At 55.9% G+C, this 22920-nt stretch overlaps 1 protein-coding gene across 1 annotated transcript; it reads left to right on the forward strand.

Moving 5' to 3' along the window:
* The first annotated feature begins 1326 nt into the window (after window positions 1-1326).
* On the forward strand, window positions 1327-22298 carry ITGA5 (integrin subunit alpha 5). Its single transcript, XM_058558063.1, has 30 exons — window positions 1327-1756; window positions 8275-8405; window positions 9734-9846; window positions 9961-10081; window positions 10284-10345; window positions 10435-10480; window positions 10743-10868; window positions 11124-11168; window positions 11310-11353; window positions 13116-13172; window positions 13341-13393; window positions 13728-13936; window positions 14213-14404; window positions 14633-14678; window positions 14853-14954; window positions 15153-15208; window positions 15312-15466; window positions 15781-15918; window positions 16052-16119; window positions 16477-16627; window positions 16712-16804; window positions 16950-17029; window positions 17158-17238; window positions 17349-17454; window positions 17866-18018; window positions 18881-18967; window positions 19078-19191; window positions 19795-19896; window positions 20459-20581; window positions 21227-22298. The coding sequence occupies exons 1-30, from the start codon at window positions 1371-1373 to the stop codon at window positions 21308-21310; spliced, it is 3324 nt and encodes a 1107-aa protein (XP_058414046.1). The 5' UTR covers window positions 1327-1370; the 3' UTR covers window positions 21311-22298.
* The last annotated feature ends 622 nt before the right edge of the window (window positions 22299-22920 follow it).

Here is a 22920-nt window from a genome sequence, read left to right on the forward strand (position 1 = left end):
CCAGAGATTCCTTGGGTTCCTCGCCTAAGAAAGGGTCAGGACCTACAGATGTGAGAGTGTGATGGGGGCCGGCATCACCCCTCAGTCTGACCAGCTGGCCTCTCCCTTGGGCTGCAGCTGGCTCTGGAGAGAGGCTTTTAAAAAAACAGCTGGGTGATTTGGGACAGGAAGTAGAGTATCAGCATGTGAAGGAAAAGCATCAATTCTGGGCACTTTTATTCTGAGTCCCCCAGCCAGAGTGCGGCAGGGGACTGGGGAAGAGAGGGGACAGGGTTTGATTTGGGGGATTATTATTCTGGAAGGGGAGGTGTCCTGGAGGAAAAAGGCAAGAAAGGGGCTGGAAAGGAGAGGAGGTTAGGAGAGAATCTAGGCCTCTTGTCCCCCTCCCCCAGACTAAGATAAAGACTAGAATCCTGAAAGGTGATCTCATCACACAGAGCCAGGGCTGGGGGAAGGGGTGGGCAGGGGGTCACTGCCTTCCCTTGCTCAAGTCCCTTCCTCTACATCCACAGGGGATCTGGGGAGAATGGGGTCCTGAGTTCCAGCTGAGAGCATAAGACAATAGAAGCTAAAGGTTGGGCCCCTTTGCAAGACACCACCACCACCCCCTCCCCACCCCACCTTACAATTCTCCAGGTTTGTAGGAATTAGACCAGTTTGATCAAGAAGACAACTGAGGGGCCAAAGCACTCCCTCCCTACAACCCCCAGGCTCCTGGTCAATTGCCAGATTCCAGGAAGGGGCTCAGCAGAGGTTTCCATATCCTACAACCAAGAAGAGGGTGACCTGGAGCAGAATCCTCCTGGGGAGTGACCCCAAACTCCAGGATTTTCAATTCTAGCAGCTTGGGTGGGGGCAGCGGAACTCGAGGAGCCCATGTAGGTGCTCAATCAGATCAGGCTGACTGAGCTCTCTGTACCTCAACTCCTGAGTCCCTAATCCAGCTGGCCGGAACCCAGGCGCCCGGTGGCACCGGAAGGCAAGGGGGAATCCCAGTTGGCCAGATGCCAGAGGCGTCTTCTGTCTCTTTAGACCCCAAAGTCTCCTCCCTGAAGAAGTGAGGGAGACCCCACACACATATACAGACTCCCTCCGCCCTCCAGAGGTGATTCCTTTCCTCATTAGGAAATTCTCCGCTCCCTTTTTCCGACTCCTTTTCCGAGCGTTTACGTTGTACATCTGGAAAGGAGGGGGAAGGAAGGAGGGGGAAGCAGAGAGAAGGAGGGGGAAGAGCCCAAACCCGCCCAGTCTGACCCAGTCCAGACAACCGGCCTCCAGCTGGGGCTGGGGAGAGGGGAGTGGAGAGGTGCGGGCCCCCCCACGCCCCTTCGGGGTGGGGGGCGCGGGATCGGCGTTCCTAGGACCCGGGAATGCCCCCCCGCCCGCCCCCCCTGCAGGCGGGGGGAGGGCTCAGCCGGGAGTTTGGCAAACTCCTCCCCGCGTTGAGTCATTCGCCTCTGGGAGGTTTAGGAAGCGGCTCCGGGTCGGTGGCCCCAGGACAGGGAAGAGCGGGCGCTATGGGGAGCCGGACGCCAGGGTCCCCTCTCCACGCGGTGCAGCTGCGCTCGGGCCCCCCGCGCCGACCCTCGCTGCTGCCGCTGCCGCTGCTGCTGCCGCTGCTGCTGTTGCTGCTGCTGCCGCCGCCACCCAGGGTCGGGGGCTTCAACTTAGACGCGGAGGCCCCAGCAGTGCTCTCTGGGCCCCCGGGCTCCTTCTTCGGCTTCTCGGTGGAGTTTTACCGGCCGGGGACAGACGGGTGAGTGAGGAGGGCTGGCGGCGGGAAGGGGGGCGCCTGGAGACGGGGGGCGCGGCTGGAGTCTGGAGGGGACCAAGGCTTGAGTTTGGGAGGCGGAGTTTGGAAGGACCAGGGCTGGAGTTGGGGGCCCACGCTAGAGTCGGGGGCCCGCGCTGGAGTAGGGAGGGGACACTGGCCGGCGTGGAGGGGGGCCTGGAGTTTGAGAGAGATCGGTGGGGCGGAGACATGTGTCGAGTGGGGAGAGGACACGAAGCTGGAGGCTGGAGAAGTCTGGACAGGGGTCTCGGGGCCAGGGGAGAGGAGGGCGCGTGAATAGAGAGCGGAGGGTCTCTGCCTGAGATCAGTGAGCTGCCGGGACCCGAGGCGGATGGCAGCGGGAGAGGGGGCGCGGAGGCCGGGAACGGCTTTTTGGAGCACCGGGGGACCTCGGAACTCCTGGGGGCCATTGTGTGGAGAGAGAACGGGTCGAAGCAGAATGAGCTGTGTGTAGTGAGAGGGGAGTCAGAGACGACTGAAGGGGTCCGGAGGTTACATGGGGACCAGCCTCATCCTCCCCTCCCCCCTCAACTCAGACTGGGAAAGACCCGGGAGCGGGACGGTGTCTCCCTCTCCTTTCTACTTGGTCTCCTACTCCGCCCTCCACCCCCAATCTCTGTTCAGACGAGGGGATCCGGGAACTTGGGGATTGTCCCGGGACCCTGGCCCTGGGGGCGCCGGGGCTGGGGGCGGGCTCAGCCAAGGGCGGGTGCTCGGATGTGTCGGGAGGGGTGTGTGTGCGCGTGAAGGGGGGTGGGCGGTTTCCCTCTTCCTCTAGCTCTTGGGAGGAAGAGAAAAGCTGATTTCCTGTAGCTTGTTGGCTAGAGCTGAACTGAGACTGGGACTTATGGGGCTGGGGTCGGAAGCCGGGGAGACGCGGGCTCTCTGGGCCCGAGTGTCAGAACACAGACAGCAGAGGCTGGGGACGCCTCAAAGGAGGATCCTCATTCCCAGCTCAGCAGGGTGACAAGCAGACTGGACCCTGAGTGCCTGGAAAATAGGGAGCCCACAGGCTTGGAGGGAACGGGAGTTAGAGCTGAGGCAACATTAGAACAAGGGTGCTTGTTTAAATGTGCGGGGTTGGGAAGTAAGAGGGGAAGGTAGCTGCTGTGGCTGGGACAGGGACTCCCGGATCCCAGACTCCCCATCATCCACAATCACTGGGGTAATCCTCTTTCTCCCATGTCTCTGGGCTCTGAGCTTCCCGCTGCTCCCCAGCACCACCCCCACCCCAACCCCTAGTATCTCAGGGTTTGATAGGACCTCTGTCAGAGGTGAGCTGTTTTTACACATGATGCAGTTAACTGATCTCTACTCATTTTCTTTAATTTTTGGAGAAGACGGGTTAATCTAGCTAATTCAATTGGGGGGGGGGTAAAATTTCTCCTTTGTCTGGACGACTTGAGGATGGGGAAAAAGAAAGATGGTTAGATCCCAGCTGTTGGTTCTGGGCTATTCAAGGTCCCCACCCAACCCCCACCCCACCCCCCTGGCCTCTTGCCCAAACCCCATTGCATCACCCTGGCCTGAAGCCTCTGCCAGGCCTGGCCTCCCCCCAGGCCCCTTCAAACTGCTTACCACAACCCAAATGGAGTAGAGAAGAGGGAGGGAGGGAGGGAATGGGATCCTCCCCCACATTAGGGTATCCAGTTATCTGGCTCTTAACCTTCCTCTTACCCCACCCCCACCCCCACCTAACAAGATTGTCATCTCCCTTTTAGAACACTCCTCTAAAACATCTGGACTTTCACATACTACCAGTTCCCTAGGTGTCTGTCTGGCCCCTGGCCTGATCCTACAGCCCCTAAAGCCCTCTTCTAAAATAGGACCCAGCATTCTCATCCCTTCCCCTCTCCTTCTGCTCATCTCTCCTCCCGAGAGAACCCAGGTGTCCGGTTTGCACTCCTCCCCCTCTCATTTTCTCTTTACAATACACTCTTAGAGCAGGACTCTGAACATTCCACCTCCCCAGTGACCTCCCTCCTCCCACAGCTGGGCCTTCAACCCCTCCTCCCCACAGGGGACAAACAGAGCCCTTCACCTGGGGCTGGAGAGGGAGGGCCTCAGTGTTCCGGTCTCCCTGCATCGCCTCTCACAGTGGACCCCAAAACAGCATCAAAGGACAGGGGGAGCACAAGCGAGGTTGTGCAGTAGGAGAGGCCAACCTCTAAGTCAGGCAGGGCTGGGAGTGCGCCCTGGCCCCACCACTTACTCATTCTTTGTGTGACCTGGGGCCAGTTACTTATACTCTGGGAGCCTGGTCTTCTCATGAAAATCAGACACCTAACTTCTAAGGCTGTTTTGAGGACTAAATGAGATAATATATATAAAAGGCACCTGGTCCATAGTGGGGGATAAATACATGGGAGGCCTGATTTTTATGAGGTAGCTGATTTCTGTTTCTGGTTCTCTCCTCCCTGGATACCACCTGGTTCTTTGTCTAAGTTTTTCCCCATTTCTTGCTTGTTTTTAGTATTTGCTTATAGCAGTGATAGTAATAATAGTCCCTCACATTTCACAGCACTTTCATATCAAGTTTTCCATTGGATCGTTACAAAAACCCTTGCATTTGGTAAAGGAAGCATTATTGCCCTCCTTCAGTACATAAACTGAAGCTTCAGGAGTCATGGAAGTTGAGAACTAGAAATTAGTTTAGGGACCATTCAAGGGCAACGCCATCATTTATGGGTAGAGAGTCCAAGGCTTGGAGAGGGCAAGTGAGTTGGCCCAGGAGAGGAGCTGGAGAGGAGGACCAGCCTCAGCCCAGCTCCTTATCCCCTTCCGGCGCTGCCACAAATGGAGGCAGCTCTGCCTCCCCAACCAGTCAGGCGTGTCCCTTGAGAATACACTGGAGGCCCCAAAACTCGGTGTCCTCCTCTGCCTGGCCAGGGCTGCTGTAAGACCTGCAGGGGCTGGGCCCTGGCCCACTTGCTGCTCTCCACCCGAGACCTTGTCAAGCCAGCAGAGTCAAACAGTAACACGTATTGAACCGGAGCTTGGTTAATCAGAAGCCTGGCCCGGGAGACAATGGAGAGGAGGGGAGGGGATAAAGTGGCAACAGGGTAGACCAGAACACAGCCAAGGAATCAGGATCCCTGACTTCTGGTTCTTATGTTGGGAAGGATTCTGAGTGACCTTGGACATGTTACTTAACCTCTCTGGGACTTAGTTTTCCCATCTGTAAAATGAAGATATGAGACTAGATCAGCAGTTTTTTATTAAAGTTTTTTCTTTATTTTTGATATCTTACCAGGCATTCTATATAAAACAGGGAAAAGAGATTACTCTAAAAGAAGATAGAAAGGAGTGTCAGGGCCAAACTTACCTCCCCTTACTCCATGTGGCAGCCCTGAGGCATCTACAAGCAAGTCTTCAAATCAGCAGATGCTCTTGGCAGTGCCTGCCAGTTGTGGTAGCCTGTGTCTGCAAGAATCAACTCAAGAACTTCAGGGATCTAAGGCTTCAGAATAAATTATGGCAATTATTTCTTCCTTGGACTCTATAGTTTGGAAAAGCTTATCTGCCCAACTGCATTTAGTAAGGAATAATTAATTCCTTTTTCCTGTTTTTTACCAACTAGAAGTTAAAACAAGAAGACATCTATAGCTTCTGACCAATATGAGATAACCAGGCTCTCACATGAGCTGATATAATTCCAGCCAAAAGCAAATACACTCACGGTTTTTGTTTTTGTTTTTGTTTTGTGAGGAAGATCAGCCCTGAGCTAACATCCATGTCAATCCTCCTCTTTGCTGAGGAAGACCGGGTCTGAGCTAACATCTATTGCCAACCCTCCTCCTTTTTTTCCCCAAAGCCCCAGTAGATAGTTGTATGTCATAGTTGCACATCCTTCTAGTTGCTGTATGTGGGACGCGGCCTCAGCATGGCCAGAGAAGCTGTGCGTCAGTGCGCGCCCGGGATCCGAACCCTGGCCGCCAGTAGCGGAGCACGCACACTTAACCGCTAAGCCACGGGGCCGGCCCCTACACTCGAGGTTTTAATTCACCCAGGCCGCCTTATCAGGTGAATGCATGATTTCCGTTAGGCTTTCTGAAATATTGAGAATAGCCCAAGGACCCTCCGTTGTTACATTCTTGGACCGGTAAGAGGCCCAACCGCTGCGGCATTTGGGAAGCAGGAACTAGGAGTGGAAGAATAAGGATAAACTCTGTGACAGGCCATCCCTGACACTAGGTGCCTCGTCTGGCACATGGAGGAGTGCACCATTTACTGGACTGACTTGGGGGAGCTGGGAGGGAAGGGCCACTGAACCCTGAGGTATAAGCCATGGGTGGTGGGAGGCAGGTCTGGATCTAGGTCTGGATCCCTTGCCTGCATGCCAGATCTCCTGAACCCTCACACAGCCACAATGCATATGCCCCTGGCCTGTGAGCTTGTGGCCTTTACAAGCTTTGTAAGGCCTCTCTCTCACCTTCCACCCCTGCCAAACTCCAAGCTTCTTCCTTAGGCCATCCCAGGAGCACTCATGCTCGGCTCCTCCCCAAGAGCAGAGAGTGTTGGAAAAATTGGGAATGAGAGCAGGATCCCTTGGCTGCAGCCCTGTGCTCTCCTGGAAATAGAATATCAGAGTTCTGGGAGACTTGGAGATAACCTGTTCAACCTTTTCACCCAGAGAAAGAGGGAAAGGGTACTGCCCAAGGCCACACTGAGCTAGTGCCTGACCCAGAACTCCTGCCTCTTGGTCCAGGGCTCTTTTCACGGCCTCTTGCAGCACAGCTGTTCTCTGGGGCAGCCCCTGCTGAGGGAGGGGCTCTCTTCAGCCCTGGGACACTGCAACCTCTCCCTACCACCAGCCTCCCCTACTGGGCCTAGCAACTGACCAGGTCACGGTGCCTTCAGAGTAGCCACCTCCCACCCCCCAACTGGATGTGAGGCCTGAGTGAGAGGGGTGGGGCCCTGCGGGTGGGAGACAAACGGTGAAGTGAGAGGTTGGAAACAGACAGGAAGCCACAAGCAGTAAACATTTCCTGTCCCCAGGGTAACCAGGCTGGCATCCCACCCCCCATCACTCCAGGAACTCTCAGTCTCCGGCCCCCCTCCTGTTCTTCTGGACCCGGCCTTCTCCCTCCTCCGTTCTCATCCTCCCGCCCTCCTCCACCACTCCTCTCTCCCCATTTCAGTCCCTTGGCCCGTCTCCCTTGTGTTCCCATCCCCTATTCCTTTTGGACCCCACCCTCTCACCCCTCCCCCACCTGGTCTTCTTGGAAGACACTCCCAGCTCTTGTGACCTCAACCATAACCCCGCCCTGGGCACTCTTTCCTGGTCAGAAAGGCTGAGGTAGGTCTCCAAATATCGAGGAAGGGGTGGTATTGGGAATGTTGAAAGCTGCAAGGGGCCAGAAACCCATGGAGATGGAGAAGCCCAAGATCTGAGATGAAGAGAGAGAGAGGACCCAAAAACCAAAACCAAGAGAGCACGTGATCAGAGGGGGCAAGGGACAGAGAGATTAAGGAGCAGTGCCAGAGGCGGATATGGAGGAGAGCGGAGGCCAAGGCTGGCAGGGGCCAGGTCTGCCGGCCCAGGGGCTGGGTCCAGTTGCCCCCACTGCCAGATGCAGTCCTCATGGGAGACCCTGGAGGAGAAAGCCAGGAGGGCTGACAGCTGCACGGAGGCCTTGGTGGAAAGGGACCTAGGAATGGTAGAGGCAGAGCCAAAGGCAGGAAGATTACCCAGGACCTTAACTATGACCACCCCATTACATAGGACCCCAGCAAAGGCACCTTCTCCTCCTCATCTCAGGGGGAACCGAGGCACCATGTCCAGCACTAAGATCGCAGTAGAGCAGAATCTGAATTCAGACCCCTAGGGATGGTATGTGGGAAAGGGATTCAGGGGCTGAGGCAGACCAGCCAGGATGGGGAGGTCACACCAGAGGCCAGGGTGAGGGCAGGCCCAGGCCCAGGGGATGAGCTGTTTTCATCATCCTCCGGCTCCCCTCTCCACTTCTACTGCCTGACTTCCAAGATTCACATTTTCCCCCTACACGCCCCAGAGCTGGGCAGCCTGGCAGCGGGTCGCCTGAGTCTTGGCCCGAGGGCTTTGGCTTGGGATGAGAGGGTACAGGCTAGGTGAGAGGACCCTGGGGTTCCAGAGGCTGTGCATCCATCTTGGCAGGTCCATAGGGGAGATGAAGAAGCTAGGATCCAGGCCCTCTGGCCCCTGTCCCCTTCCCAGAGCTGACTCTGGCTCCTCCACTCTTGAATAACAGGAAGGTAGGAGAAGAGAAAGAGTGAGGGGAGGAGGGGAGGGGCTGTGTTAGTGACAGCGGCACATGGGGACCGCCTGACTCCAGCCTGTGCCTCTGGCATCTGTGGCATCTTCTGAGATATAAATATAACCCAAGGGGTATCTACCCCACCCCCAGCCAGCCCCTGGCCCAGAGGCCTGGGTCCTTCCTGCCTTGGGAGACTGGAGAAGAGCTAGGAGCCACCCTGAACTGCCTCTCCTTTCCTGTCCACAGGGTCAGCGTGCTGGTGGGAGCGCCCAAGGCTAACACCAGCCAGCCGGGAGTGCTGCAGGGGGGTGCAGTCTACCTCTGTCCCTGGGGCACCAGCCCCGCACAGTGCACCCCCATTGAATTTGACAGCAAAGGTAACCCCCTTGTTAGGCCGGGGAAGTTCAGGGAGGGACTGGGGGTGGGGCTGCAGCTTGGGGGCGGGGCCCGGGTGGTGCCTGGAGCAGGAGTGGAGCCTACCCAGCCCGACGGCCACGTGCCCTCCCAGCACTGGAGCTCTGATGCTCCAGCTCTGCAGCAGAGCAGCGGCTCCCCGTGGCACTCACACCACGTTCCCAGTCCAGCCCAGCCCAAGGAGGGCGGGCATGATTCAGAAACATGTGGCTCTCATTTCCCCTGAATCACCCACAACTCAGGGAGGCCAGGGCAGTAACACAGACAAAGACAGGGAGAGTCACACAGACTGTTCGATTCAGACTGTTCGATTCATTTAGCTAAGCACTGACTAAGTGATGGTGCATGCCAAGCCCTGTGCTGGTGCTGCAGGGGACGGAAACATGATGAAGATACCACCCTTCAGGAGCTCAAGATCCGGAGTCGATGCAGAGACGGAAGGGAGGGAGACAGACGGAGACGAGAGATAAACAATAATAACAGCTGACACTTCCAGAGCACTCGCCCTGTGCCAGGCACTGCTGAAAGCACTTTACATATATTAACTCACTTAATCCTTTCAACAACTGTGGGAGGTATTATCATCCTCATTTTATAGGTGAGGAAACGGGTTAAGTAACTTGTCCAATGTCGTACAGCTAGTAAATGGTGGAGCGAGGATGTGCACTTGAGCGGTGTGGCGCCAGAGACAAAGACTGGGGTGAGGGGACAAAGAGAGGAGAGCATAAGAAGATGAAGCAGTGGGGGGGAGATCATGAAACAGACTGGTTTTTTTAAAAACCTGAAAGACAGATGAAAATCAGAGGAATAAAGAAGGCTGTTGTATAGAGGGCAGAGATAGGGCTTGGAAAGAGATAGACAGGTGTACACAGAGACACATAAGGGGACAGAAATCCAGGGATATGAGAAAGGTCAAGAAAGATGGAACAAGATGCTATTAGAGAAGTGCAGCCAGAGGACTACCCTCTTGGGAAACAGCCATTCTTCCCCACCACCCTCCTGCCTCCACCTCACTGCAAGCATCCTTGTCCCAGCCGGGTGAGGAGGCAGGGGACCAGGGAGGCAACCCTAGAAACCCAGGTTCTGTGTGTGTGTGTGTGTGTGTGTGTGTGTGTAGAGGAGAGGTGAGGCAGGCTACACAAAGCAGACTTTAAAGACCCTTCCCCACTCCCCCTTCCAGTGAGTCATGGGGCTCTGGCCTTGCAAGTGCTTGGGCGCCCCCAGGCTGAGGGTGGGGGCCACTCCAGGGTCAGCTGCCCAGGGTCTGACTCCCCTTTCTCACTTCCCCAAGGCTCACGGATCCTGGACTCCTCCCTGTCCAGCCCGGAGGGAGAGGAGCCTGTGGAGTACAAGTCCTTGCAGTGGTTTGGGGCGACGGTTCGAGCCCATGGCTCCTCCATCTTGGTGAGCGGCCAGCAGACTCAGTGGTGTGGTGGCTAGGGGATGGGCACAGGCCTGGACGGAGGGAGGTGGGTTCCTATTGCACTAAACCTGAAGCGCCCCCCTCCTGGGTCCCAGGCCTGTGCTCCACTATACAGCTGGCGCACAGAGAAGGAACCGCTGAGCGACCCCGTGGGCACCTGCTACCTCTCCACAGACAACTTCACCCGAATTCTGGAGTACGCACCTTGCCGCTCAGGTAGGGCAAGAGGGCGTGTGTGCCCTGTGTCTGCCTTTCTTCTCTAAGTCCCCACTCCCCCACCCCCCAGGCTTTATGCTCCCTATCTAGTCCAGGGAGCTCCTTTCTCTGGTTCCCTCTCCCACCTCCTTCCCTAAGCTCTCTCTTCTTTCCTGCCGGGCCCATCTGCACAGGCTACTTCTCAGCACTTTCTCCCTCACAGATTTCAGCTGGGCAGCAGGACAGGGTTACTGCCAAGGGGGCTTCAGTGCTGAGTTCACCAAGGTGAGAGGGTGATCTGGGAGGAAGTGGCTGTGGGTGGGGGACACAGGGGCATCGGGACCAAATGTCAACTCACCTCCTTTCCCCCACAGACTGGGCGTGTGGTCCTGGGTGGACCAGGGAGCTATTTCTGGCAAGGTAAGTCCTTCCTCTGCTGTCTCTTAGTCCCCTGGCACACAGACTCCCATCCCTGCTCCCAGCCTGAAATCACCATCCTTGCCTCCTCTGACCCCGTCCCAATTCTCCTCTCCCTTTCTTGAGACTTACATGTCCTCTTCCACCACCCTCCATAAGCTTCCCTTCCTTGGACCAGACTTCTAAAATCCTACCCCATCAACCCCAGGGCCCCCATCCCCACCACCTCTCCCTCCACCCATCCCCTCCTCATCTCCTTCCCCAGGCCAGATCCTGTCCGCTACTCAGGAGCAGATTGCAGAATCCTATTACCCCGAGTACCTGATCAACCTGGTTCAGGGGCAGCTGCAGACTCGCCAGGCCAGTTCCATCTATGATGACAGCTACCTGGGTGAGCCAGCAAAGTGGGGCCAGAACAGCAGGGGGGACCCTCAGGCGCTCCTGTCCTCACTCAGCCCCTTGCCTCCCTCCTCCCACTCAGCCACCTCCCCACCCGCCCTCCCCCACCACCCCCCACCCCTCTGCCAGACTTGTCACATGCAGGCTGACTATGAAGGCACAGTAGGGGGAAAGGGATTGAAGGATGGGCCAGGGCAGAGGGGTCCCCAAAGCAGGAACACTAATGTCCACCCACTCTGTCCCCCAGGATACTCTGTGGCTGTGGGTGAATTCAGTGGTGATGACACAGAAGGTGAGTGTGTCTCCAGGATGGGGCCAAGGGAGGGGGCAGATGGAGACCCAGGACCTAGGGCCACCCGAACTAGACACTTAGCATTTGTCTCTGAGTCCCCTTTCCCTGCCCCTGGCCCACAACTTTCTCTTCTCTTCACAGACTTTGTTGCAGGCGTGCCCAAAGGGAACCTCACCTACGGTTATGTAAGACCCCGCCTGACACTCCCTTCTCCCCAACCCCCACCCCACCACCTCCTCCCCCCCCGCTAGTCACCGAGAACTATGCCTGGCAGTTTGTGAGGGTTCAAAAGTGGCTCAGAGCCTGGGCTCTGGAGTCAGACCTGGGTTCAAGTTCTGGCACTCACTCTGGATGAGAACTTCTGTTATTTATTCCTACCCCACTGCATTCCCTAAAAACCTTGAGCCTGCTTAACCCCTCTGAGCCTCATTCTTCTCTGTATAATGGGATAATAATAGTTCTGACCTCACAAGGCTCTTGTGAGGATGAAATGGGATAACGCATGTGAAAGTACTTAGTGAACTGTTGGGCACTGTACGACTGGGAGCTGTTATTATTAGACCACGACAAGTGCTCCCAAAGGATACAGATAAGAATGCCACAGGAGTTTGGTCAATTAACATGTATTAAGGCAAGAGAAGAGGAAGCAGATGAATAAGACATCATACCCCATCTCATCAGGTGCCTCTAATCAAGTGTGTAAGATAAGATACACACAGTTTTAATCTGAGGTCAAGCTGCTATTCACGAACCCCTCAATGTGTCAGGCACTGTCCACTGGTGATTTCTATTCTTCACAACAAGCTTAGGGGCTAGATATCACCATTCACATTTTACACGTGAGAAAGCTGAGGGCTCTAAGAGACCAAGTAAGTTGTTTAAGATCACCCAATTAGTACATGGCTGGATAGAAATTTAGAACCAGATCTGCCTTATTCCAAAGTCAACATTCTTTCTGCACTATGATAAATTTCAGAAAAGTGGTTAAGATGATGTAGCAGTTTAGGGGAAGGAATAACCTCCTTTCTAGGGCGGGGGTGGATCAGAGAAGTTTCTATGAAGGATAAGTGGAGATGAGGTGAGAGGGCATCCTAGACAGAAGCGTGAAAGAAAAGGGAAAAAAGTCAGGCCAGTGTAGCCGATGTGTGGGCTGATGGAGGGTGAAGAGAATAAGAAAAGGCTGAGCAAAACCAGAAGGTTGGGGCCAGATTCTCCAGGGCCTCGGAGGGTGGCCAAGAAGATGAGACTTTGGGCAGTGGCTGCAGGGCACCACTGTGGCTTTCCAAGCCAGACGTGTCCCTCTTAGATCCACTCTAGGACAAGAAGTCCCTCTGCAGCGAGGGAGGAAGGGTGCAAAGAGGAGGGGAGAGCCTGAGGCAGGAAGATGGCCAGGGAGCTGTCCCGCAGACCTGGGACAGGGCTCCCATGAGAGCGACAGCAGCGAGAAGGGGGAGGCAGCAAGGAGTCGGGGGATTAGTGGGGTGAGCCACTAAGGGGGACTAGACAGGAGACGTCAGTGTTTGGTTTGGGAGGGTGGAGAGTGAGGGATGACCAAGGCCTCAGCGTGCATTCACTCATTCAGCTAATAATTATTGTCTCCTGCTCGCCAACCACTACTGTAGGCTCTGGGGAGAAGAAAAGAACAAAACCAAGCTCCTGCCTCCATAGATCTTCCATTCTAGTGGGTAGAGATGGACAGCAGACAGATAAACGTGAAGTCTGTCTGCGGTTGATGAGTGACATGGAGAGAAATAGTGAAGAAGCTGCGGGATGGAGCTGCCCAGCATAGAGACGGGACTGTGAGGGCAAAGCTCAGGAGGGAATTAGGGGACAAGTGGTCTGTGTCTCCAAAGAATGCCTGCCCCTGGGTATCCTGTACCCATCTGCCCTCCCTCCATGGGATGGTCTGGGAGTCCAGGACCAACGGGCATGTCTCCTCATCCCCAGGTCACCATTCTTAATGGCTCAGACATCCGATCCCTCTACAACTTCTCAGGGGAGCAGGTGAGGACACCCCACCCAACCCAGCTTGGCCCTCTGCCAACCAAGCCCCAGCCCTGACCCAATAAGCTCAGTCCAACTTCTCAGGCTCGCTGGAGTGCCTGACCTCCCCCCACAGCCCCTGCGGATCCTGCTTATCCTGACCCAGAACTGCCCCTCTGTCCTCCCCAGATGGCCTCCTACTTTGGCTATGCAGTGGCTGCCACAGACGTCAATGGGGACGGGTGAGTAGTGAGAAGGGGGCACTGTGATTCCCTTCCCAGATCTAGGAGGGAAGGGGTGGCGGGGGTGGCGGGGGGGGGGGGGGGGGACGACAGGAAAACGTAAGGAGAGTTTTTCTCCGGGCTCTTTTCTCTGGATTCTCCTCACTCCTGCCTGCACTCCCCTTGCTCAGGGACGAGGAGAGAGCTGAGAGCTGAGGACCAGGAGACCTCAGGTCTTCTCACCTAGGTCGGAGGGAGCCAGGGATCCAAGAAGCCTGGATATCCTGACACTAGGACTGGGGAGGGGAGGGGGCAAGGCAGGTGTCAGGATGCCTGGGTTTTCCCCTACCCCCAGGCTGGATGACTTGCTGGTGGGGGCACCCCTGCTCATGGAACGGACAGCTGATGGGCGGCCCCAGGAGGTGGGCAGGGTCTACATCTACCTGCAGCACTTGGCCGGCATGGATCCCACACCCACTCTCACCCTCACTGGCCATGATGAGTTTGGCCGATTCGGCAGTTCCTTGACCCCCCTGGGGGACCTGGACCAGGATGGCTACAATGGTAAGTACCATGCCTCAAGGAGCGGAGGAGTCGGGGGCCTGAGTCAGAAGGGATTTGGGTGGAGGGTGGCTGTCAGCTAAGATACCCAGACCCCCAGTGGCTTCTCAAGGAGTTGTGTAGACTTTAATCCCAATGTCTAGGTTTTGGAACTTGAAGAGATTAGAATATGGGAATGGCAGATTTTAAAAAATGGGATCCTGGGTCCTGGGGCTGGTGGTAGAGATTTGGACTCCTGGATTCCTGGCCTGCTGACTGTGTGTGTTGTGTGTCTTGCAGATGTGGCCATTGGGGCCCCCTTTGGTGGGGAGACCCAGCAGGGAGTGGTGTTTGTATTCCCTGGGGGGCCAGGGGGACTGGGCTCTAAGCCTTCCCAGGTTCTGCTGCCCCTGTGGGCAGCTGACCACAGCCCGGACTTCTTTGGCTCTGCCCTTCGAGGAGGCCGAGACCTGGATGGCAACGGATACCCTGGTGAGTTGTGCCCGAGGCCCCTTTCACCTTAGAATTCCCTGGGCACAGACCCCTACCTCCTTGTCTCCACCTTTGCTGAGCTCCTGGGTGCAGTTCTAGGCTACTGCCACCAGATGGCAATGTCCCCTCACTTCAGCCTCCTCCAGCAATGACAGCAGAGGGGGTTGAGGGAAGGAAGGATCTTGATTTGGGGCTTGCTGTAAGGGGTAGTCTCTTGACTTCTTGCAGATCTGATTGTGGGGTCCTTTGGTGTGAACAAGGCTGTGGTGTACAGGTATGAACTCCAGAGGGGCAGCCTGGGAGAAGTGGGAAGTGGGGAATTTCTCAACGAGGCTGAGGTTGAGAAGGTGTACAAAGGCCCCTGGGACCCTGGGGCGTGGGCATCAGCTTCCTGTGCCCACGTTCCAGAGAAGTCTTAGTTCTATTTACCCACACTCACTCTTGACAGGGGTCGCCCCATCGTGTCTGCCAGTGCCTCCCTCACCATCTTCCCTGCTATGTTCAACCCGGAGGAGCGTAGCTGCAGCTTGGAGGGGAACCCTGTGGCCTGGTGAGCTGGGGCCCAGCAAATGGCAGGGACCAAGTCTCGGATACCTCAGTCTGTGCCTGGGGTGGGCAGGGAGACCAGGTCTGTCTTAGGAAGGGGACAGATGGGGGTGTCCTAGTCTGGGACTGTCCAGGAGGTAGGTGGGGGACAGGATGCCCATTCTGGTTGGATATACCAGCTTTCCTCTTGGTCTTCCTCCAGCATCAACCTTAGCTTCTGCCTCAATGCTTCTGGAAAACATGTTCCTGACTCCATCGGTGAGTGAGACACTGGTACAGGGGATGGAAGGGTGTCTCCCTTCTCTCTGACTAGATTAGGAGTAAGAGGCAGATTCTCCTTAACATACACCCCTGGCTGCAGGCTTCACAGTGGAGCTCCAGTTGGACTGGCAGAAGCAGAAGGGGGGAGTCCGGCGAGCACTGTTTCTGGCCTCCCGACAGGCAACCCTGACCCAGACCCTGCTCATCCAGAACGGGGCTCGGGAGGACTGTAGAGAGATGAAGATCTACCTCAGGGTATGGCCCCAAGCATGGGGTGTGGACTGACCCGGGGAGTGTGGCCACATAGAACTGGGGGCCCCTCCTGAAGGAAAGAGATTGGGAGACTCCAGTGAAGGACTTGGGTCTTTGGGGGGCTAAGAAAGGCAGCCCTTGTGTCGGAGGAGCTGGGAACCAGGCTGCCAGGGCCTCTGAAGCAATAAGGATGGTCAAGTTTGGACATCTGGATTCTTGAGGGCCCTGAGCAGACGAAGGGAGATGTGAGAGGCTGAGAAGCAGGGCCACCATGTCCCCAGTGTCCCCTGACTCTGAACCTTCTCCCCTGCCCCTAGAATGAGTCAGAATTCCGAGACAAACTCTCCCCGATTCACATCGCCCTCAACTTCTCGCTGGACCCTCAAGCCCCTGTGGACAGCCATGGCCTCCGGCCAGTCTTACATTACCAGAGCAAGAGCCGCATAGAGGACAAGGTGAGGAGAGGGCGAGGAGGCGGGGCCCAAGAGGAGAGGGGCCTGCGCACCAAGAGACAGGGCCCTGGAGGGGGGAGCCTACAGCCCAGGAGGGGATCTGAACTCCCCCTCTCAAGGCTGCCCTGTTCCCCAGGCTCAGATATTGCTGGACTGTGGAGAAGACAACATCTGTGTGCCAGACCTACAGCTGGAAGTGTTTGGGTAAGTGAAGGCTGACATCAAGCTGGGGGAGTCCAGATGCCAAGGTCTCATAGCAGGACCTGTGGAGCTTGGAAGCACCTGGTACTTGAAAAAGTAGAATAGAGACATGCTAGCTGGCTGTGTGAACTCGGGAAGTTACTCAACTTCTCTGAGCTTCAGCGTCTTTATCTGTATAGAGGGAATAATAGCATCTGTTTCTCTGGCTTTTTGGAAGGATTAAATGAAATCTGCATAAAGCATCTAGCCTTAGTGCCGCCGAGTTGTCTATTATTATTATATTATTATCATTATTATGGCCCATTGTCCTGGTTTGGGGATTAATTCCCCACTGTCCCTTACCCTGTGTACCCCCTCCAGGGAGCAGAACCGCGTGTACCTGGGTGACAAGAACGCTCTGAACCTAACTTTCCATGCCCAGAATGTGGGTGAGGGCGGCGCCTATGAGGCCGAGCTTCGGGTCACGGCCCCTCCAGAAGCTGAGTACTCAGGACTTGTCAGACACCCAGGGGTGAGAGGGGACTCCCAAGTGGGGCTTGGGAGGAGACCCTGCCAGAGGGGCACCCAAACCTGACCTGCACCCCCCAACCTCCAGAACTTCTCCAGCCTGAGCTGTGACTACTCTGCTGTGAACCAGAGCCGCCTGCTGGTGTGTGACCTGGGCAACCCCATGAAGGCAGGAGCCAGCGTAAGTCTGGGATGGGAGTGAGGGCCTGAGAGGACAGTGGCCCACCGTCCAGAGCAGAGCTGTGGGACAGGGAAGGAGGGCTGGAACCCGCGTGAGGCAAATGCCCAATCCAACCGCTGCCCTGTCCTCCCTCCCTGTCCCGCAGCTCTGGGGTGGCCTTCGCTTCACAGTCCCTCATCTCCGGGACACGAAGAAAACCATCCAGTTCGACTTCCAGATCCTCAGGTAGAGAGTGGGTGGGGCCAGGCTGCGGCTGAGGTGGGGGCGGGCCCCGGGGCGGGGCAGGGGGCGGAGCCTGGCGCGGGAATGGCTCCCGGCTCCAGCGCCGCCTCAGTCTCTCCTCCGTCCCACAGCAAGAATCTCAACAACTCGCAAAGCGACGTGGTGTCCTTCCGGCTCTCAGTGGAGGCTCAGGCCCAGGTCTCCCTTAACGGGTCAGTGCCCCAGGCAAAATGGGGCCTTTCTGGGAGGAGAGACAGACTTATCCCAAGGATGCATGTGGGGTGCTGGGGTCCACTGTCCTCTAAACCCCCCTCCTCTTTAGTGTCTCCAAGCCTGAGGCAGTGCTATTCCCGGTGAGCGACTGGCACCCCCGAGACCTGCCCCAGGAGGAGGGGGATGTGGGCCCGGCCGTCCACCACGTCTATGAGGTGAGGAGAGAGAGAGCCAGGGAGGGCTGGTCCCTGCAGGTGACAGGGAGTGGACGGGCGGGGCCAAAACGAATGACAGACAAGGAGGAGCTAGTATGAGTGACAGATGCTGGCACCAGAGTGAGGGCCTGAGAGGAAGAGAGGAGGAGGGGGAAGTGATATGTAAAGGTGGGCAGGGTCAGTGTGATAGACAGCCAGACGAGAGACAGGCCAGTTGGGTGACTGGAAAGGAACGATGGAGCTGCCCCCTAGAGTGTTGGCTGGAGAGGATTTCGTCTCTGCCCATTGATTCCGCCTTCACTCCTGAGGTAGGAGACTCCAGCAGGGTATGTGGGCCCTAGTGATCCAGGGTCTCAGCGGGGCAGAATCGTTCCCTTCCTTCTCATCATGATTGCGCTCTCCCCTCCTCAGCTCATCAACCTGGGACCCAGCTCCATTAGCCGGGGCGTGCTGGAGCTCAGCTGCCCCCAAGCTCTGGAAGGTCAACAGCTCCTCTACGTGACCAGGGTTACAGGACTCAGCAACTGCACCACCAGTCACCCCCCGAACGCACAAGGCCTGGAGGTGAGGGGCCTGGAGACTGACCAAGGGTGGGGGGAACCAAGGCTGAGGGGTTGGGGAAGGTCTCGGGGGGCCTGGAAGAGCCAATGAGGATCTGCCTGAAGCTAGGACCTAGGCCACTGGAAGAGGATCAGAAGGCCCACAGACACCTCGAGGCCCTGGGAGGGAAAAAGTCTCTTACTTCTTGTCCTGGCATACTCCTAGAGCCCAGCCCTGTGCCACCTCCTCTGGGAAGCCTTCTTCAGACTGTTCCCCTGGGCCCCAATGCCTGTTTTAAAATTCGTTTCCTCATTGACATTTAATTAAATGAGTGTCCGCACTGAACACTGTTATAGGCTCAGGAAATATCACACCAAACAAAACTAACAGGGTCCCCACTCCCGTGGAGCTTACATTTTAGTGGTGGATAATAGACAATAAAAATTAAAAGGAGAGAGATTAACAGGTATGGAAAAGCGACGACAGTGCAGTGCTAACAGGCTGGGGCGGGCCGGGACTGGACAATAAGTCGAGTCCTCAGGGAACAGCTCTTGAGCTGAACTGAGTTGAACTGAGGCCTGACAGACAAGGATGAACCTGCCTGTGAAAACTCGGGGAAGAGCATTCCAAGCAGAGGGAATAGCCAGTGCAAAGGCCATAAAAGGCAAGGACCTCGTTATTTATTTACACATCTCCTCCTTATAAACTCCAAGGACCAAGTCTTATCGTTTCCGTATTTCAACACTGAGCCTGGTGTCTTGCCATAGGCGGTGGTCAGCTGGATGGATGAAAGAACGGCTTGAGGCTGCTCTGGAACCCAGGTGCAGGCTGCTTAGACGCTGTAATGACGCGGGAGGGGCAGCTAACGGTCTCTTTTCTCTTCCAGTTGGATCCCGAGGGTTCCCAGCACCACCGGCTGCAAAGACGGGAAGCTCCAGGCCGGAGCCCTGCCTCCTCAGGGCCTCGGATCCTGGTAAGCCTTACTGGGAATGAGGCCTGGGCCCAAGCGTTGAGGACCCGTTTGGGTCCTCAGAGCCACCAGAAGGGCAGAACTCCGGGTTCAGGCCTCCTCTTTCTTCCCAGAAATGCCCGGAGGCGGAGTGTTTCCGGCTGCGCTGTGAGCTCGGGCCGCTCCACCGGCAGGAGAGCCGAAGTCTGCAACTGCATTTCCGAGTGTGGGCCAAGACCTTCCTGCAGGTGAGGAGCTTTACCTCAGCCCTGACCCCGACCTTCGGGCCTGCCTGGGCTGACCCTCCCTTTCCCCAATGCCCTAGCCACCTCCTTGGGTGAGTGGAACCCAGGCCCTCCAGCTCCCCGCCTCGCCCTTGTTTGGACGGCGCTGTGTGTCCTTGGCGCCACCTAGTGGCCACACTGGGAGTGACCGCTTCCCTTTCCTGGCCCATTCAGAGGAGAGAGAGCAGGACACCAGCGTGCAGAGAATGATAGAAAAACAGATGGAAGATGAATCTGTAGTGGAGAGGCAAGCAGATGCAGGAATAGTAAAGAGCAGTCAGTTATTGAGCGCACGTTATGGGCCAGGCATTGTCCTGGGTGCTCAACCCACATTAATGATTCAAAGAAATGTTTTATTGAACATGCAGTCATCTCATTGTACATTATTTAGTTATAACTATTCAATTGCATATTTATTATCTCATATAAGGAACACAGAGATTCAGGAGAGAATAGTCCAAAACAGGGAAAGATCACAACCTGAGCCAGACCATAGGGAGGCTTGTGTCCCCTAGGTCCCAAGAGGGGCTGCCCTGAACAACTTCCCCCACCCCCCCACCCCCACAGCGGGAGCACCAGCCATTTAGCCTGCAGTGTGAAGCTGTGTACGACGCCCTGAAGATGCCCTATCGCATCCTGCCTCGGCAGCTTCCCCGAAAGGAACTTCAGGTGTGTCTAGGGCTCCGCGTGCTGGCCTGGCGCTAGGACTGGGACGTGAGTGGGGGCTGGCCTCGTTATTGTAACAAATATTTTTTGAGCATCTACTATGTGCCAGGCACTGTGCTAGGTCCTGGGGATATGATGGTAAGCAAGATGGACGGGGTGTCTTCACTCCTGGAGTTCACGTCTAGTGGGCAATGGGAATACAGTGTGACAAGTGCCGGGATGTTTACAGGAACGCATCACAGGGACACCTGAACACAGTCTTGCAGAGTCAGGAAAGGCTTCCTGGAAGAAGTGATGTTTAAGCTGAGACCTGAAGAATAAATAGGAACTACCAGGCTAAGCAGTCAGGAAAAGAATATTCTCTGGGGAGAGGGAATTAGCAGATGTGAAAGCCCAAAAGCAAGACAGTAATGCACATTTTAGGAATTTAAATTTTGAAGTTCAGAATTCTGTTAGCCCAAGATGGGAGTGAGAGGTGGGTCTAGGTCTGATGGCAAGTGGGAGCCAAGTGTAGGGTGGGAAGAACTAATGGCTTTTCGGTGACCTCTCCTAACTTGCTCCCTAGGTAGCCACAGCCGTGCAGTGGACAAAGGCAGAAGGCAGCCACGGCGTCCCGCTGTGGATCATTATCCTAGCGATCCTCATTGGCCTCCTGCTCCTAGGTCTGCTCATCTACATCCTCTACAAGGTCAGCCACATCCTACCCGGGACTTGGCCACCCTCTCATCAGGTTCTGCCCTTGACCCAGCACAGTCCCAAGCATCTACCTCCAGACCAATTCTCCAGCCACATGCCCCCACCTCTGCCCTGGCCACATGCATCCCGTCCTGACCCTACCTTTAGGGTCTTTCCCTTCATTCCATAGCCCCTAGCTTAGAAAGAGTCTCTTGAGTCAAGCTAATAAGTTTGCCTATACTTGAAAAATTAATGTTACTCACAGGTGGCAAATATGTGGCATTTGTACTGTCACTTCCTCCAAAAATCCAGCAGCCATCACTAGTTGATCATGGCCTCAGAATCCTTCTCAAGAGGCAGCCACTACTAGGCAATCAGACTTGGAACTTGAGTTCAAACCTATTTGCCATCCCTGGCTTAACTGGGGCATTTTTATGGCACTAATGAAAGACCCCCTTCTACCAAAGCACTCCCAGCTTTAGCCCTCCTGGCCCACTGGACCTCCTGGAGAGGTAGTCTTAACAGCCTGAATTTGGGCCACTTTTGCAAGATGGGGAGATTGGAAGCACTAGGAGCCTCTTCATTCCCTCTTGGGATAAGGTCTGGGCAGAAATGGGAGCCAGAGTGTCTAAACTCTCCCTCCTTCCCCCCTCATTAGCTCGGATTCTTCAAACGCTCCCTCCCGTACGGCACCGCCATGGAAAAAGCTCAGCTCAAGCCTCCAGCCACCTCTGATGCCTGACTCCTCCCGATCCCAGACTCCCAATCCTGAAGGCCCAGTCCCCCCACCCGCAGTCTACTGACAGGGAGGAGGCTGGGCGCTTCCTGAAGGTGCTGAGGGCCAGGGAGAAGCTCCTCTCCCCAGCCCAGAGACATACTTGAAGGGCCAGAGCCGGGAGGCGAGGAGCTGGGGATCCCCTCCCCCCATGCACTGTGAAGGACCCTCGTTTACACATGACCTCCTCATGGATGGGGGCACCCACATCCAGGGACAGAGGCCCCAGCCTCCCTTGGCATTTTGGAGAGAGTTTCCTGAAAACAACTTGGAACCAGAACTGGGGATCCAATCCCAGTTCTCTGGACTTCCTGTCCAGCTCCAGCCTACAAAGATCTGTCCTCAGCCTTGCCAGAGACCCACAAGAAGCCCCCAGCTAAGAACCTGGAACCTGGGGAGTGAGACCTGGCAGCTCTGGACAGCCCCTACCCTGGAGGGCCAACAAGGAACACTAACCATGGATGGCGCCCCAGGCCCAGCTCAGGACAGATCCCACACAGGGATCGGCGCTGGCCCAGAACCAGCTCCAAGGGGAATCAGAACTCTAACGGGGCCGGATCCAACCTGGGGCCTGGGGTTGATCTGGGACCCAGACTCAGACGTTGGTAACCTAACCGGGCAGATCCAGGACTACATTTGAGTCTGCTCCAGACCTGGGCCTGGAGGCCCAATCCACCTCTGACTCGGGAGAAGTCAGGAATTGCCCAGGACCCTGAAGGAGCCATGACGGCAATAGATCTGGAACCTCAGCCTGGCCGGCCGCAGGCCCTCCCAGTCCCCAGAGAAAGGGGAGCCCACCTCCTGGGCCTGCAGGATTTGGGTTCTGCCTACCAGCTGCACTGATGCTGCCCCTCCTCTCTCTGCCCGACCCTCCCCTCCCCTCGGCTCCGGACCCCCGGGACTTATTTAAACTCGGTTGCAAGTGCAATAAAACCCGGCCCGGTGCCCCCACTGACCAGAGCTGGAATCTGTGTCCTACCCCACTCTTTCCAAACCCACCCTGGAACCAGACAGCTCGGTGGGTAGGAAATGCCTGTGTTTCTTGCAGCTTCTTTCCACTGGGAGCCAGGAGTATGCCCTCCAGGAACTGTGGAACTAGTTTTTGGGTTCCCTTCTCTTAGATGAAAGAGATGATGGAAGGGGAGAAAAGAGGGCTTGACTCTGCCCATCACCCAGTCCCACCGGATGTGGTCCCCAATACCTCCAAGAGAGAAGGGAAAGGAATCTCTTCTCTATGGGTTTGAGGATTAGGGAAGAAGGCAAAGGGGAAGGTCCAAGTTGAAGGTGGGGGAAGATGGTCCAGAAGACTCACCTAGGCTTCCCTAAATCAGAATAATGAAATGGGTTGAGCAAAAGAGCCACAGAACTAAATCAGAAGAAAGCCAGTTAGGTTCTTGTTTTGTTTTTATTGCTTGTTGTATGCTGGTGGGTAGACAGGGTGTTAAATAGTTTAAATACATTATCTCAGTTAATTTCTATCAATAATCCTGTGTGGTAACCCCATTTACACAAGGGGAAATTGAGGTCCAGAGAGGTTATGTAACTTGCCCAAGGTCACTCAGTAAATGCCAGAGCAG

Source organism: Diceros bicornis, chromosome 17, assembly GCF_020826845.1.
Source record: "Diceros bicornis minor isolate mBicDic1 chromosome 17, mDicBic1.mat.cur, whole genome shotgun sequence".
NCBI classification, from domain to species: Eukaryota; Metazoa; Chordata; class Mammalia; order Perissodactyla; family Rhinocerotidae; genus Diceros; species Diceros bicornis.